We start from the raw sequence: 17,556 nt of genomic DNA on the forward strand, positions 1-17,556 counted from the left end.
CACCTGCACATGCACACAATCGTCAATAAATAAAATTAAAAAATAACTACTATTTTAGTATTTTAACTATTTTAATAAACGCAAAAATAGCACAGTATTTATACGGCGAAGTTATAAAAATTTGGAAGAACTAATAATGCACTGACGCATACAAAAATCAAACGAATACTAAATTTCATTTATCAAAAGCATTCGATAGTCGTGGCTCAACGATAACCATTTAGTCGCACGGCGAGGTTGTCACATATGCTTTAGTATACAAATGAATGAATGATTTTATTCGAATAAAACCATTCGATAGTTGAAATCATTCATTCATTAACCATTCGATAGTCTAATTCATTCGATAGTTCCCATCGCTACTGACAATACTTCGGTTATCTTAGTATCCAAGTACCCATAATGGTTTTTTCTCTGAAAAAAAAAACCTGGGTACCTAAACATTTTATTTTCATTAAATAAAAAAATCTGCTGATTGATGATCTGCCTCCCGCAAAAATCGAACCTGTGTCCTTTAGTTTAGCTGAAATCATTTATGTAAGGCCTTTCTAAATAGTTAGTCATGAAAATCTTTCTGCAGAAATGCCCTATTTTCCAACTTTAGAATATCTGGAACCAGTTACATAAAAACACGTTTCTGTTTTTCATTCCAGATTTTTTTTTTCTTACGGAAGTATACCATTCTCCATTTATTGATATAATATTGTAATATATAGCAAGATTTGAAACGTAATAGGCAATTGGAATTCGTAAATAGACGCATTTTAACTTCCAGCGTTTTTTGATTGCTTTGGTTAGTTTTGTCAAAGTTTACAGAATAAAATATAAGTTCCGTCACTTGTGTCGGCGGCAGGTATCAAAAGCCGCTTCACGCACGTGTTTCCCAGTGTATTACTGGTGTGTGGACTTTGGACCCAGCATACACGGCGGATCACGTTCGGCGTATTACTCTGATTTTGGCGTTATTACAGAGTGGTCTCGCATGCATATGGAATTATTTTTCAAGTGATTATTTAATTTTCATTGCAAAATGTTACTGATCACATTAGCCTTAGTTAATTATTTATTAGTGTATTATAAAAAAAGCATAATTATTTTTATTATTTCTTAAAAATAATATTGAGTTTTTCGCCACTGGAAAAAAATTATTTAAAATATCTAATTAGAATTATTCAAGTACACTTTATTTTTTTACACGAAAAATCATATACTGGGTGTGTCTCAAAAGTGGCTTACCCCCTATAACTTTTTTATTTTTTCAGATAAAAAAACGAGATTTGGTGTGTTAGTATATGACCTAAATTAGGATTGATTAACGTTTTCAATTCTTTTCGGTCACTTCCGGTTTCACCGAAAATGACGACAACTTTTGATTTTTATACGGCAACCTCGGCATTTTTCTACTTTATTCGATAAAAAATGACACTCTGAATAGAATGACATATCATATGTCACCTTTTGGCATTTTAGCTTAAAAAAATCTTTTAAAATTTCAATATCGAGTGTCATAGCTCCTTTAAAAACAAAACTTTAATCAAGGAGTCCTGGGAAAAATAGATTTGATCGTCTAATGTTTTCCATGCCTTGTCTTGGCCGGTTAAAAGATGCCCAAATGGTATTTTTAACCATATCTTAATTTTTTTTCAAATGGAAAGAGGGTGGCTCATTAGTATATTTGGAAAAAGTATTTCTTTACGAATAATTTCATGCCACACATTTAGTATTTCGAGTCAAATTGTCGTTATAAACCGCGTGTTACACTTTCAAATAAATCATATGTGAAACTGTTAAAAGCTGACATATGATATGTCTTTCTACTCGGAGTATCATTTTCTATCGAATAACGTAAAAAATACCGAGTATACCATTTAAACATCAAAAGTTGTTGACATTTAATAGTTTCAGCTTTGAATTTTATAGTGTACGTAATTCGTGTTGGAAAACTATATTACGCACTCATGGAATACTGCACTCGTGCGTAATATTATTTTTTCCAAAACACTCGTTACGTAATATACTTTTACATTATTTACTGTTGATATTGTGTAGCTTTATTTTTTGTGTTTGTTTTTAAAATTTATTTTATTTTTGCTATATCTTTTTTTATCTTGCCATGTCTAAATATTTATATGTAATACACCAATAAACTGATAGTATATTTTTTCTTTTGTAGATTTACTATTAGGTATTTTTGAAATACCCCACGTCCCCTGCACCTTGTCGCATATTGCGATCGGTAAAAATGCGGCTTCTATTTACCCCGGCTTCCACTCCTGTTTTCATCGAAGTCCGGCGTATCGGACGAGGCGGCTTCTGGATTTTGATACGCGATTTTCAAAGTGCCGATGCTAAGTGACCGAACTTATATTTTATTCTGTAAACTTTGGTTTTGTCTTGGTTTGGTTTGTTGATTCACTTTTATTTATTTTCGTTTTTTTCTCGGTACGGTATTGATGTCCGAATTACAGTATCTACTAGGTTAATTTCATATACGTTTTCATGTAACTGTTTTCAGTTATTCTAAAGTCGGAAAAAAAAGAACGATGCATTTTCGCTGACAATTTTTTATGATTTTGTGTTTGGGGAGCCTTCTATACAGGATGGTCCGAACTGAATTTCGGAAACTTCGGCAGTATATTCTGCAGATAAAAATAAGTAAAAAAGTTCGTATAAATATATGTCCTAAAATGCTTAGTTTTGGACATACAGGGTGTAGAAGTTACGAAATAGGTGTACGAAATTATCAATAAATAGTTCACGCCGCCGCCGCCGTGCCGCCGCCGTCGTCATGTCGATCGCTTTAAAATAATATTGAAATCGGGGTTTTGTCGTAATATTTAAGTATTATAGTTTTCTGCTAGTGCAGATATTGAGACTATAAAACACGAGGTTTGTGTGATGCAACGCTGTTTCGGGTAGTAAAACATAAGTGAAAAAGAATTCAAACTAGGCGTCTTGTGTGACAATTTGGAATGTTAATGAAATTGCCAAAAAAAATGTCAACGCGTAAAGAAGAGCGTAATTAGGGCGTTATTGGATGCAATAACATTCAATAACTCAACTTTCCCGGATATTCAATTCTCCCGAAGCAACATTTTATAGCTTCATAATTTCTTACACCGATAATTTCTTACACAATAGTCAATAGCAAAAATTCAAGGATTCAAGCAGTTCAACGAAACAAGTGAGTTAAGACAGTGCTCGTTACATAATAAAAAAATTAAATAGACATATACTATGAGAGGATGAAATATATTTTCCAATATTAATGGTATCTATCATCTAGTGATTAAATGTTTTATGAATATCTTTTGGATTAGAATATCGAATGGGAATGCATAAACATATTATGCTATGCCGATGACGCAGTACTTATTGCAGGATCAGAGGACGACCTCCAAAGAATGCTACAAGCTTTTAACAGACAGGCAGAAAAACTTAACATGCAAATTTCCACAAATAAGACCAAATGCATGACCATTACAAAGGAGCCTCTACGGTGCAAATTGGTAATAAAAAACAAAACTATTGATCAGATAATGTCATTCGAATACCTCGGATGCAAAATTACATGCTCAGGATTCCTGGAAGAAGTAGGGAAACAAGCCAATAAAGCTGCCGCAATATCAGGACATCTTAAATATCCCATATGGAAAAACAAACATTTGAGTACAGAATGTAAGTCAAGAATATACAAAACCTGCATACGACCAGTGATGACATATGGTGCGGAAGCCAGAGCTGAAACATCAGTAACAAAGAGAATCCTACGAACTACTGAAATGAAGACCTTAAGAATGATAACTGGATACACATTGAGGGACAGACAGAGAAATGTAGACATAAGAGAAAAGTGCCAAACAAACCACGTTGTCAGATGGATAAGGCAGAGAAGAAGAGAATGGAACCAGCATGTCAATAGAATGGGCCCCGACAGAATGGCCATAATAATTCGCAACAACGTACCCCATGGCAGAAGACCTACTGGACGACCACCTAAACGTTGGCAAGACAGTTGGCAGTCAACCTCGCAAGAGTTGCTTAGACGAGGAGGAAACCGGAACTAAACAGGCGATACGCCTTCTAAAAGAAGAAGAAGAAGAAGATGAACATCTTCTAAAATTATAATTATTATGGACCTTTAAAAGATGTCGTTATAGCCGAAATAGCTCCAATTATGCCCCACTAGCAAAACCGGTGATAAAACTATGCTCGCTACCGTAGTTGAACTTATTTAAAAAAAAATTAACTGGAATAATAAATTATAATGCAAGTTAGACCTTCTGAAGATATCAAAATATTTACATTTTTATTTTTTTGTTTAGAATCTCCACAAATTATACTTTATAAAGATTTTAAAATAATTATATACTAAATTTTTCGTTTACTCGCCATTTAAACCCGTCTATTTGTATGTGTTCGTTATTTACGATATTCTCGGGCGGTGGCAGCACCGGCGGGGAATGCATGCACCAAGCCTATAGTATTTCCGAAGTCAATAGGAAGTATTGAGACTCTTATTTCCCTTGTCCCGACAAAGGCTCGGACAAAGACAGTGCCGAAATTAAGAGACCCAATCTATTTCAACTGACTTCAGATAAACTATAATTGAATTCGGCAACATTCAATTTCACAATTTCATTCAATTTCAGAAAGCTCGAGTACATTTACTTGAGGCGAAGAGCCAAGCGGTTCAAAGATCATCAAAATAAAACAAAAGCGTAGGTATCAATGTAATGTATCATTGACTGAGAGCTATCGGAATGACGGACTCAACCGACCGACGGTATGGTAAAGTATCTGCCAGAGAACATAAGCTGCTGCAGGGAAAGCACCACTTAAACAACGGGGCCGAGTGGAAATTATAGCGGAGGCCCGCCGTAGGGCCGGTATGCAAATATTATGTGGCGCTGCCAATTAAAGATGAATCAGTGGCTTCGACTATAATGAACTCCGATCGAATTAGTGGCCGGGGCTGTAGATATATCGGGATCTATTAGATAGATGGCTTTACTTGTTGGCGGAAGAGATCGATTCGATCGGCTCGAAATAAACCGCCTGTATGCGTATCTTTGGTATCGTGCTATTTTGCGGTTCATTTGAAACTTCGCGAAACAGTCAAGCTGAATTAATAAAGGATGTGGAATAATTTAGCAGCGAATGATGCGTAATTAATTTCGAAATAATTTGTTTATATGCTATTATAGAAAAAGTACTTTATAGCACCACAATTTTTTTACCTTAACTATTAAAACAGTATTTTAGAATGATTATTTTTTAAAAATTGAATATGAAGAATGAAGCAATGTTACGGTTCAAAATTTCACCGTAACTTATTTTACTTATTTTGCTTATTTTTAGGAATTAAACTAAAACTTACTTGAATAACTTGAATAATAACGTTTAATTAGCTTACTTCTTAACTGTACATATAATTTCTAATAATATCTTATCTATAAGTCTCATCATCACAACAATTTCTTTGAATGGAGTTGTCTCCGATAACTGTAATATAAAACCGCATTAATATAATATCAATTTGTCTGTTTAAAACTACCTTTCTTTCTACAGTGGTTACTAATTCTTTATTTAGACTTATGCTTGTGTTAGGATAATTTTCTTGGCATATTTCTTCGGAGGATTCTTGAACATAGCCTTGATGTGATTATCTTTTGTCTGTTTCAACGCAACAAGGGGGAATTTTGGGTCTGCAATATACATATGGGTTAAGGATTTTATTATGTATTTTTCCTGTGTGGAATCAATTGGTTTTACCTGATTATAGTTGATTTTTCCCTAAATTTCATCTTGTTTATATTGCGATTTACAGACTGACGTTTCAATTGTTTATCAGCTGATCGTGTGACACCAGCGTTGAAGGTTGACAGATAGATCTTTGTAAATTAGGTTTTCGATCTTTTTAAACGGTTTTTTTATATATGATCGGAAAATGTATTAATAATTTTCCGAAGATATTATGTTCATATATGGATTATTATAATTTTATTATGATGTAATAAAATGTTTTACTCAATTCGTATGCATTAAATAAAATTTTATGTCAAATTTTATTTTGGGTCTTTTGTTTTACTGGTTGCCTGTGTTAGACTTTGGGTTGGTATCTTGGAGTCCAGCGTCTTTTGCAAACACGCGTCCTGTTTTTCTTCTACTTCGAACCGCCGTGGTAAATGCAGCATTTCTGATCCTGACTGACCGATAAAAAAACTCCATTGAAGTTTTTTGGCCTTGCCTTGCCGTTCCGAATTGGGATTGATTCTTTGGAGTTGTCTGGAATCTCTTTTGTGGGTCGAGAAGACTGGTTGTGCAGTTTTGGCACTAGTTGTGGGCGATTTTGGCCTGTGTGTGGTTCAGAATTCCAGAGAAGCCTTGTAGAGGGATATATTCGTCAGTTGGTAAGAGATACAGCTGTGTAATGTTCTTTTGTACAACTATTTATTTTAGAGGACAGGATTTTTTAACACGGACTGTGTGTGATGGTCGTACGAGATAAGTACGAGGACTTTTAAAGAGCCCTTTTCCATGGAGTAACGTGTGGCGACGCCATTTTGTTTTGGAACGTCCCCATGGTGGAAAGGTATTTTACTATGTCCAAATTAGAACATGTCACTAAAATAGATCATATTTTAGGGTTCTTTTTCTTCTTTCTTTTCCTTGGCTGTACTCCTTTGGAGTTTGGGATGATTTAGCTTAAGATTGTTACTATTTTTTACTGGATTTGGGGTACTGCGTACTGCAACTAATGCTACTGTGATGTGAATGCCACTGTGACGAGGAATGCCACTGGGATACTGAAGACCAGACACCTGGATTTTCTCATGGACTGACTGGAACGACTACTGGATGACAGATAAGATTTAATGATCTCTTATTTTATTGCGTTTATGATTGATTAAAATTTATTACATTAAATATACGATCGTATGTGAACTTGGTATACCAGGGGATTTTTACATTTAAATCTCATTTTATTCTTTATAGTCATTTAATCAAAATCAAAAATACGCATCAGGATTGTTCACAGTTTAGTCACAACAATATTTTGTGATACTATTCATGATTTAATTTATTTTACGGATAGTTCATTTTTACTAGTATATATATATTTCATTATTTCGTATTTAAATATTTGCTACATTTTATGATAGATCTTGACAATTTGTTTTAACTTTAAATTTAGTATTTATTAAACAAATCCAGTACATTTTAGACTTTTCAATCAGTACACTTTTTCCATACACGTTCCTTTTGATATCTCTTGTTCTGTGCATATATTTTACTTAATTATTTACTGAGCTAGCTAGAACCTATTTGTAACGGAACCTGGTGAACCTGAGTTCCCATTATAAACTTTTTCACCCAAGGTGGCGTTATAGCAAGTACGGAGAATGTAGAACATAATTACCCTAATTAATAATGCTGTTTTGACTAATCATGGTACGCAATACCTGACTTCATTGTTTTACCTTTTTGTACATATTTTGCTCGTACAATATACGACTCACCGCATTCACAAGGTACCTGATAGATGCACTCTTACTCTTGTTTCAATGATTCTGGCTTTGTTTTTGTTAGGGCGCTTCTTACAATCGATCCAGAAGACAGTTCTAATGTTATACTTTTCGGCTAATAGCTGCATTTGTTTACAGCAGTGCTAGAAGAAATCTTCCTTTAAATGGACTGAACCAAGAAAGGCTTAAAAATAGATGGAGAATATCTTAACCACCCAAGATTCGCTGACGATATTGTCCTAATTGCCAATAGTCCTGAAGAACTACAAGCTCAAATTAATGAAAATATAGCCAGCAATATCAAAATGAATTTAGCAAAAACTAGGGTAGTACACAACGAACTAGTGGGAACTACTAGTTTAAACTAAAAAAAAACTAGTGGAACTAGTGACAACTAATACACAGCTCGGGATCTCTACTACTAGAAATCAACGGCAGAATTAAGTTAGCATGGAGTTGTAACGTTTTTAGTTCGTTACATGTCTTTTTTTATATATAATATATGATGTCTGGCCTATCATCACCGGATTCCCTCTCGTTCAGGCCGGATAGTTTATTTGACGCGTAATTTTTACGTTCTCTAGTCGGCAACCCTGCTATCGTTTCACCGTTCTGTGGAGGCGCTGTCAACATCGCTTCTGTCAACTCTCTCCGTGCTTAACTTCACTTGGCTTTGACCGTCCGACTGTCACGATCAAAAAATCCTTGCTTCGAGAAACTGCAATTATAAAAATCTTGCTGTATAATTTGAATCAGCTGCTATTTCGAAGTTACAGGTAAAAATGAGATATTGTCTTTTTTGGTTCGTTATTATTACTGCGTATTTTTAGGGTAGAGTTTTGGATGTCCCAACCTAACTTGTATTTGTATTTTGCTGGCACGTTGGCGTCCCTTTTCTTTTGTCCTCCAGAATGTCACATGGAAGAAAGGACATGTTCTTTATTATTTAGTGAGCCCTCGGAAGTAATTCGAGGTAGATTCATTTTGTTTATTAGACCTTGTTTGATTTTAAACAAGAGTTTCGTATTTTTAGGGTCCAAGGTACGGACTATTTCCAAGGTTATAGTCCTAAGTTATGGTCCAAGGTACGGGTAGTGTTCCCTTGTACCATTATCCTATGTACGGATGTCCTGTGGACGAGTGTCCCCAGAAGGAATGATTTTTCTTGCATATGAAGTGCCCCAGCGTGAATGTAGCTTGAGCCCCATGCTGCTTCGTTCCCATCCATAAGCTAGTTGGTAGTTACGGCTGTTCCAAGTCATGGTGTCCTCATTCTGGCCTCTTTTGTTGTGTTGGATGGCCGAGTGCAGAGATGAGAGCCCATCTCACGCTGTTGCTGTTTGAAGCAGGATTGCATAAAGAACAGCTAAGTTTAGATTTGAGTTTTAGCTTACATTTAACATTAAACACATTTTCAGTCTTGAACAATAACGTACATCTTGAGTAATATCGTACAGTCTGTGTTTAGTGGTTGGATTGTTAAGAACATTCATGTCGATTTAATATTTAAAATATAATTTGGATCGCAGGTTTCATTGCATTACGTCTTGTAATGGTATTACTTTTATAGATATTACTATTGCACTATTTTAACAGATGAATAACCAAACATAGATTCTAGAATCTACAGGTTGCAACATCTTCGATTTAACATCACATAAAATATATCAAATTAATTAAAGTAATACTACATATCATACTTATCTTATACATGTCTTGTATTTTATCATAGTTGTTTTCATAGATATTTAGTACAACTCTTAACACCACTTTCTTTGACATATAACCACTATATATTTACTAGAACTTTACAATGTCATGTACCAGCAAAGAACATCATGAATGAATATAGTCACTAGTTTTAAGTAATAAACAACTGTGTTTTCTTTCTCTGTTCATGCCTGGCGCCCAATATTTATAATTTCGAGTTATTATTGTTAATTAGTTCTTTCCAGTGAAATACCTTATCCACGACTGCTCTACCAACGAAAAGCTACCGTTCGCAGTGGTAATATTTATAAAAAACGCTACAGAGTTCTCAAGATATGAAAGAAACTCAATCATATTCAGATCTAGAATGTCACTCTATCTAAAGAGGAAAAAATTCGACCAATGTGTACTACCAGTCATGACCTATGCATGCGAAACCTGACCATTTAAATTTAAAACGGACATTATAAGGAAACTGCAGGTCGCACAATGCTCAATGGAACGAAATATGCTGGGAATAACTAAGAGAGACCGTAAATGAATAAAGTGGATACGACAAAAGACCCAGGTAATAGATGTCATCCACAGAGTCAAATCCCTCAAATGGCAATAGGCAGGACACCTGGGTACAAGAACGAACAACAGATGGACCATAAAAATTACAGCATGATACCCACGACGAATTAAGAGACCTAGAAGAAGACCGAACCTCAGATGGGACTATGATATTAGTAAATTAGCAAGGATAACTTGGGCCCGCATAGCCCACAATAGACAACAATGGGCCCAACTACTAAAAGAGTTTCTAAATATATGAAGGAGGCTACACCATAATGGGCTCTTTAACTATATTTTGGAATTAGCATAATTGAATAAAGCAATTAATTCTAGAATTTTCTGCTATCTAACTTTCGAAAAATTTGAAGTCGTTCTTAAGAAAATAAATAAAAACAAAAAAGCCCAGAATAAAAATCCGCACGTTATTTTTAATACATCACACCTGGCATGTTGAAAAGCGGCAACACGGCCGGGCCACCATGCTGACCCACCACCACCTCCATACAAGGCCATTCAACCTTTTCCAATATGGCGGAAATAGAAGTGCTTTATTTGGCGCGTATTTTAAGACCTGTTTTATTTCCAAATAGACATTTTTCACACAAATGTCTTGTTAGATTACGTAATATTTCACTACTTTTTTAATATACAGGGAGTCTAAAGTTCTCCACATAAGTATGGCAATTTTTGTATTATTACTTTTATGAAAACATCAGTTAGTTACTTTTTATAAAAAGGTCTGCTTTCTCAGAAAATAGGTAGTGTTAAAGTATTCAAACTTGAGGTAACATAGGGGTGTTCAAAATCATCGGAAAAAGAAATAACCAGAAATATATGACAGAAAATAGCAATATAAACTATAAATATTCAATTGCAAACACTTACCTACCATAGTTTAGAATTTACTGAACGTTTGATAAATATATACTATTATGGACAGTATAGGAAGTTACTTCTTACTTATCTTAGTAAAAGCCTTGCTAAATGCTCTTGGAATTATAAACTACACTGATAAAAAAAAATATGTAAAAATACACATTAGATCATTGGTTACTTTTATGCCACACAAATATGTGTAAAATTCCATCTTGTCTGGAATTTTACATTTATCATGTAATTTTACAGTTTTGGTGTGTAAAATTAAAATGTAGAAATGCATTTGGTATTTAATCTTACAATGTACTTATACTTCTTTAGTGTCGTAATTATACGACTAAGTTCACTTCAGATTATGTATTTTTACTACATTAGCGTGTATTTTTACATTATATGGACGTGTAACTTTTTTTACTCTGTCCGATTTAATGTGTATTTACCATGTATTATTATTACACTATAGATGAATGAATATGACCAGGAGCTAGGAATTGGTAAATTGCATCCAAAAGGTGTTTATAAAAGAAATTCATTGGATTATTTAAATATCTATTAACTTTCAGTGTTATAGTTCCATAAAAAGATATTTAAACACAAATCAAAAATATCCAGAATAGATGACTTAAAAAAATATAAAATATTTTATATTATTGAATATAAAACAATTTAAACAGAATTAGTTCAAGATTTTATGTCTTCCAATTTAATCTGTGAATGAATGCTATATTTCATATTAAAAACTTACCTTCTGAGATACATTTTGCTTTTACGAGTATGTCGAAATTCAGATGAAGTTTTACATTAAGCTTTTGAATCATATCTAGGGTTACTACAGCTTCCTAGAAAAATGTCCCATTCTTAACTGGAGGCCTAAACACGCCAATACCTTTCAGTAAAAAATGAATCCTCATATATCTTTTGTTTTTCTAAAAAAATGTTTAGGAAATTTAACAATACTTGTAAAAATGTAATGCTTTAGAAGAGTTTTTGTAATACTTACATATTTGTACATATTTGCAGTATGAAAGCGACTAGAAAAGAAATAAGCCAAGATAATACTCTTGGATCTGACCCTACTACAAACAAGTATTGTATAATATTATTTTGTAACCGTATTTGTCATACATACCTTATTAAAACCGAATTTGATAAATTTTGTTCATCGAAATTTCCACATTTTCCTTGTTTGTTAGTTACGTTTTTTCCTCGTTTCTATTTTGTTATTTGCCATAAAGATGATATCAAAGTTTCCTTTCTGAACTATATTCAATTATCTTTCATATCTCTCTTCCAATAAAATATATATAGATTCACACGCAGCCCTATAAGTTCTAAATATTATTTTTGGTTACAGAGTTTTAAACATTTTGTATTAAACTTATTAATAACAACTTACCTTTAATTTTCATCTAGACTATTAATTCAAATAATATTGATTTGTCCAATATAAGTTAAATGGTGTAGCTGTATCACCCAAAACGACAAGTTCTATAGTGATGGCGGACCTAATACAGTTCAGTCTCTATAGACAGTGGACGGCTTCATCGCGTGGTCTACTATTGCGTAATCAAGCACGTGATCTGATACATTATTATAATTGGTTGAAGAAACTTAATACATTGTATATTTACAATTTAGACGATTTTTATATTGTATTTTGTGATTCTACATAGTAGCCTGTACTTTTCATGTAAATTTACGTATAATAGAAGAAATATTACATGCAGCCTTGTAAAAATACACATAAAATGTATTTTTACCATGCATTTTGTAAATATTCAATTACTCATATGTAGAAATACCTTCCTAATTATTTTTATGTAAAAAAACTCTAAATTGTCTGTGAAAAAATAATGTAAATTTACCCTAATTTTTATCAGTGTAGAGATAATTAATTATTTCTGGTATGCAATCGGAACGAGAAACCACTACTGGCTTTTCAGGTTAAAGGTAAACAATTTAATAATGCGCTGCCTTTGCCGCCATATTTGCCTTGCCCATATCATGTTGATTAGCCTTGAGTTGAGGTGGTGCTGGTCAAATCAAATCGCAATGTTGCCAGTTGTTGGCTGGCGCACAAGCACGGTTCTTCAATGTGATTGGGCGTATTTTTCATACGTCATCAATTGGCACTTTAAAATTATTTCAAATTAAAGCAATTTTGAAGGCCTATAAACAAATTATTCAATGCCATGGAACTATTTTTTTTGGATAAATATACTGAAAATAGTATTCTATTTCAGATATTGTCCTTAAATTGGGTATTTTATTTTTTGTGAAAGAATATGCTGAAAATGATGATGATGTAATATTTTATATTTTTAATTATATTTCCGTAGCAGTATAAATCAAAAATACAGAAATAACATTAAAATTCTACCCCCTAATTATAGTTCTATTCAAAATCCTATTAAAGTGCGGTAGACGACTATTATCCAGTGCGTAAATTTCACTGAAAAGCTATTTTTGATGCAGTTTCTCATACCTAATAAGCTTTTTCAGGTGCAAACTACGCGTTGAAAATACATAATGGCCCAGCATGAATATTAAAACGAGAGGTATTACGTGAAAATTGGTCGTTTATCGGCGGCAAGATAACAAACAACGAGTGCGCTAGACGGAATTAATTTTTAAAGCGGCTTTTTTCCACCCACGGACTTTCCAGGAATCTATAGAATGCAACAAATAAATTTACCCGGTGTGAAATGTACTCAACTGAAATTTATGTACATTTTGTACTTTTTTTACGAATCTAACTATATACAGGCTTTAAAAGCCTGTCTCCAAATCAGATATTTTGATGTGGTAGTTTCACTACTACATAACAGAGGGCGATAAATTTAAAAGAAAACAGTTTTCTACAAACGAAATTTAAAAGAATTTTATGCAGTGTTGCCATTGTGTAATTTATATTGTAATATTTCCTGATAAAGCCTAGCTTCAAATTTGCTACATCATTTAAACATATTTAGAGCTCTTTTTTCAAACGTTTAAGTATTTAACTTGCCATGTTAGTTGGAGTTAAATCTTAGGAGCTGAATTAAAATCACTTCCTGACGTTTGATTCTAACTGAATCCTGAATTTTGATTGTAATTCGGCGACAATATAATAATTATTGTTCTACTATTATGACACCACTTCCTGACGTTCGGTTGTGTTCATACCGTATGATCGGGAAAAAAGGCGTTAGCGATGGCTATGAAATGAAAATCGCTGTCATTTTATGTGTAAATTTATATGGGAAATGTCATCGATCGTCTTTTCACAGCCAACTGGACGCCGTTTTTTTCGGTATCATACGGTATTTGATATATACTTGCGTATTTTTTATGACATTGCAATATTATGGTACCATGAAGCATATCAAGTGATACCGTAATATAGTACCATATTACGATACATGGCGTTCGATTGGGCTTAAACTTGGTATATTACGTATCTTCAGAGATATTGTAATATTATGGTACCATGAAGCGTATCAAGAGGTACCATAATAGTACATAGAGGTACCATATACGATAGAGGTACCATATACGATACCATTTCCTGGCGTGCGATTGGACTTATACTTGGTATAGTAAGTATCTTCGATGACATTGTAATATGATGGTACTATGATGCATATAAAGTGGTACCTTAATATAGTACCATATTACGATACCACTCCCTGACGTTCGATTGGGCTCATATTTGATTATACTTGCGTATTTTTGATGACATTACAATATTATGGTACCATGAAGCATATCAAGGGGTACCATAATGTAGTACCATATTACGATACCATTTCCTGGCGTTTGATTGAGCTTAAACTTTGTATACTACGTAATTTCGGTAACATCGTAATATGATGGCACCATGGAGCAAATAAATTGGTACCTTCTATAGTACCATATTATGATACCACTTTCTGACGTTCATTTGGGCTCATATTTGATATATACTTGCATATTTTTGATGACATTGCAATATTATGGTACCATGAAGCTTATCAAGAGGTACCATAATAGTACCATATACGATACCATTTGCTGGCGTTCGATTGGGCTTAACTTGGTATAGTAAGTATCTTCGGTGACATTGTAATATGATGGTACTATAATGCATCTACTATGATGCATATATAAAGTGGTACCTTAATATAGTACCATATTACGACCACTTCCTGACGTTCGATTGGGCTTATATTTGATTATACTTGCGTATTTTTGATGACATTGCAATATTATGGAAGCATGAAGCATATCAAGGGGTACCATAATGTAGTACCATATTACGATACCATTTCCTGGCGTTCGATTGGGCCCAAATTTGATATACTTGCGTTTCTTTATAAAGATTTGTTTAATTAATAATTTTAATTTATTTTATGAATTTTAATTTATTGTACGATGTCGGTGACAGCAACTTTTATGCTTAAGTAATATATTATTAATTGTACCTGTGTCACTTTTTAAAATCTACCTAGGTCTATATAAATAACGTGGCAAACAGAAAAAAATTGTTATTATAGTATTTTTTAGTCAATTAACATTTTTTGTACTGCATTTTAATAAATCATTTCCATTATTATTAAACGTATATTTCATTACTAACGTTTCAGCATTAATAAATATCACTATCAATCGCCCTGTATATTATTAATTTTAAAGGTAGTTAAAGTTATTTTCTTAGTTAACATAATAAAGTAGTGTATATTAAAAATGTATTTTGAGAGTATATGTTTTCTAATAATATACATAAAATTAAAACTATTTTAAAAGCCAAACGAATAATTAATATAAGTGTATCTGACAAGAAACGAAGAATAGATAGAAATTTTTATACATCAAAAAAAGAATGGGATGCTAATTAAAGTCTGTTTGAATCTGGCAACTGTGCATTTTTAGCCGAGCTTCAAGGTCGTCGACGTGCCGTCGATCTACGTCGATCCAAAACCAAAAGTTGAAAATTTCCTATTATATTCTGATTATGATATTGTCGCGCCATCTAGTATTCTATTTGTGCAATTTTAGCTCTTTCATTTCGAGTATTTTTCTGTTGCGTAGCTAGATATTCTGTGCTGTTAAGCTGAGTACCAGAGCCCGAATTCTGTAACTTAGAAAACGCTAAGCGCTTTTAGACGCTCAGCGTATATGACGTTAATTTTCACGCACTTAACTACCGATTTGAGTATTCTGATCTGACGCGCTTAGCGTCTTTATTGATTGGGCTAAACGATTCGAAAACGGTTACCTTAAAGGATCGATTTGCTTGTCGAACCGAAAAAAAAAAATTCTGATTTTGTGCGTTCTCTGGCTCTTTAGGGAAAATTACTCCTCCTTATACAGATTCCTCAATAAGTAATTGATAATTTACGACTTGGCAGCTATAAATATTATTCCATTTCGAAAATGCTGAGAAGCGTCTTCAGCATTTCCCTCGTATAATAGGAATAATGGATGGTATTAATAAAAATAAGTATTTACTTATAAGTACTTACTTATAAGTATCATCATCAGCATTAAGTAAATACTGAAATGTATATTAAAAAATAGACGCTGATACTTAGAAGTATTTACTGATTATTCTTATGTATTTTCTTATTTACTCGAAATTTGATTAAAAGAAAAACATACAAGAAACTCACGTCAACACTTTTTTAAACCTGTTTACACTTGATATGTATACAAACCTCAAAATATTTATTTTTCTACATTTATTTATCGACGACTATCATGTCGTTCGTTTCGTCCGAAAGTGAAGAAAGTGACAATGAGAGTGTTTCAAAAAGTAAAGAGTCGGATGTAACATTTGTAGCCAAATATGTGAGGGATAACCCTATTATTTTAAATAAATGGAAAACTCCGGCAATAAATAAAAAAAAACAAGACGTCTTAGACACGCTTAAACAACATTATGAGAGTAAGTTATCATATCTTATTATAAAATGTTGTAATCTAACTATGAAAGCATTGTAGATAATTTTGGAAAACCAACAAACTCCAAAAAATTATTAAAAAAAATTAATAACCTGAAGGCGGTAGTAAAAAAAACTGATGCCAACATAACTGGGAATAAAAAGAAAAAGCTAAGTGCAGCAGAACAATTCATGTACACGGCACTACAGGGGGATCAAGAGGAGTGCAATCCTGTTCTTTTCAAAATACCTGGTAAAGTAATTATATTTTTATTACATATAAAGTAGTGTAATATTTCGTTTCAGGACATGTCGCAGTCGGAATCCCTTCTGATGAACAAAAAGAAAAACAATCCGATGAAGTGGCAGGTCCGTCAGTCGCTTCAACTTCAACACTGCCACCACTGTTACCTGCACGTCCAAAGCGACAAAAAATTATAGAACAATACGAAACGGAGGAAACACGTACGTTAAGCACCACGGAACTACAACGATTGGTGCTTTTGAAGCAACTGCATGTTCTAAATCTCAAAAAGGCAAAACTGGAGAAAGAATTAAATAAAGATCATGTTCTAAGAGAAGGAGAGAAAACGTATACTATGTTGTAATAATTAGATATATGTATTTTCAATTTAATAAAAATTATGTTAGTTATTTTGATTGGCGTAAATAATTGTGGCTAAACGGTCGCGTATGACTTGACCTTCCCTTCGAAGTTCAAGTCGTCCAACAGTTGCTTCATCTTCGATGTTGTCATCGTCTAAAGACCCACCTGGATCAGCAATATATCTTAAAAATATTTTCATTTTGGTGATATGGTCTATGGCACCGGTTTCCCCGCTATCAATACCAAAAAAATGTGTCGTTAACCACGCCACACTTTCGGGGTTAAAACGAAACAATTTCATATAATCTTGATCACGAGGATCTTCTCGTCTGTTTTTATAAACTCTTGCAGCTCGTTGCACGACAAACATTTTATA

General features: G+C 33.3%; 1 protein-coding gene across 1 annotated transcript; it reads left to right on the forward strand.

Moving 5' to 3' along the window:
* The first annotated feature begins 16,391 nt into the window (after positions 1-16,391).
* LOC115875747 lies at positions 16,392-17,181 on the forward strand. Its single transcript, XM_030891260.1, has 3 exons — positions 16,392-16,578; positions 16,635-16,826; positions 16,880-17,181. Exons 1-3 carry the CDS (start codon positions 16,392-16,394, stop codon positions 17,179-17,181), a joined length of 681 nt encoding a protein of 226 aa, XP_030747120.1.
* Positions 17,182-17,556: the final 375 nt, after the last annotated feature.

This window comes from Sitophilus oryzae, unplaced genomic scaffold, assembly GCF_002938485.1.
Source record: "Sitophilus oryzae breed Bouriz unplaced genomic scaffold, Soryzae_2.0 scaffold_1395_pilon_pilon, whole genome shotgun sequence".
NCBI classification, from domain to species: domain Eukaryota; kingdom Metazoa; phylum Arthropoda; class Insecta; order Coleoptera; family Curculionidae; genus Sitophilus; species Sitophilus oryzae.

Excerpts from the sequence above, each read along its gene's own strand:
- LOC115875747 (XM_030891260.1), top strand. The coding sequence starts at position 16,392 with ATGTCGTTCGTTTCGTCCGAAAGTGAAGAAAGTGACAATGAGAGTGTT. Across the intron at positions 16,579-16,634 it reads GCTTAAACAACATTATGAGA|ATAATTTTGGAAAACCAACA; the intron begins GTAAGTTATCAT and ends AAAGCATTGTAG. Across the intron at positions 16,827-16,879 it reads TGTTCTTTTCAAAATACCTG|GACATGTCGCAGTCGGAATC; the intron begins GTAAAGTAATTA and ends ATTTCGTTTCAG.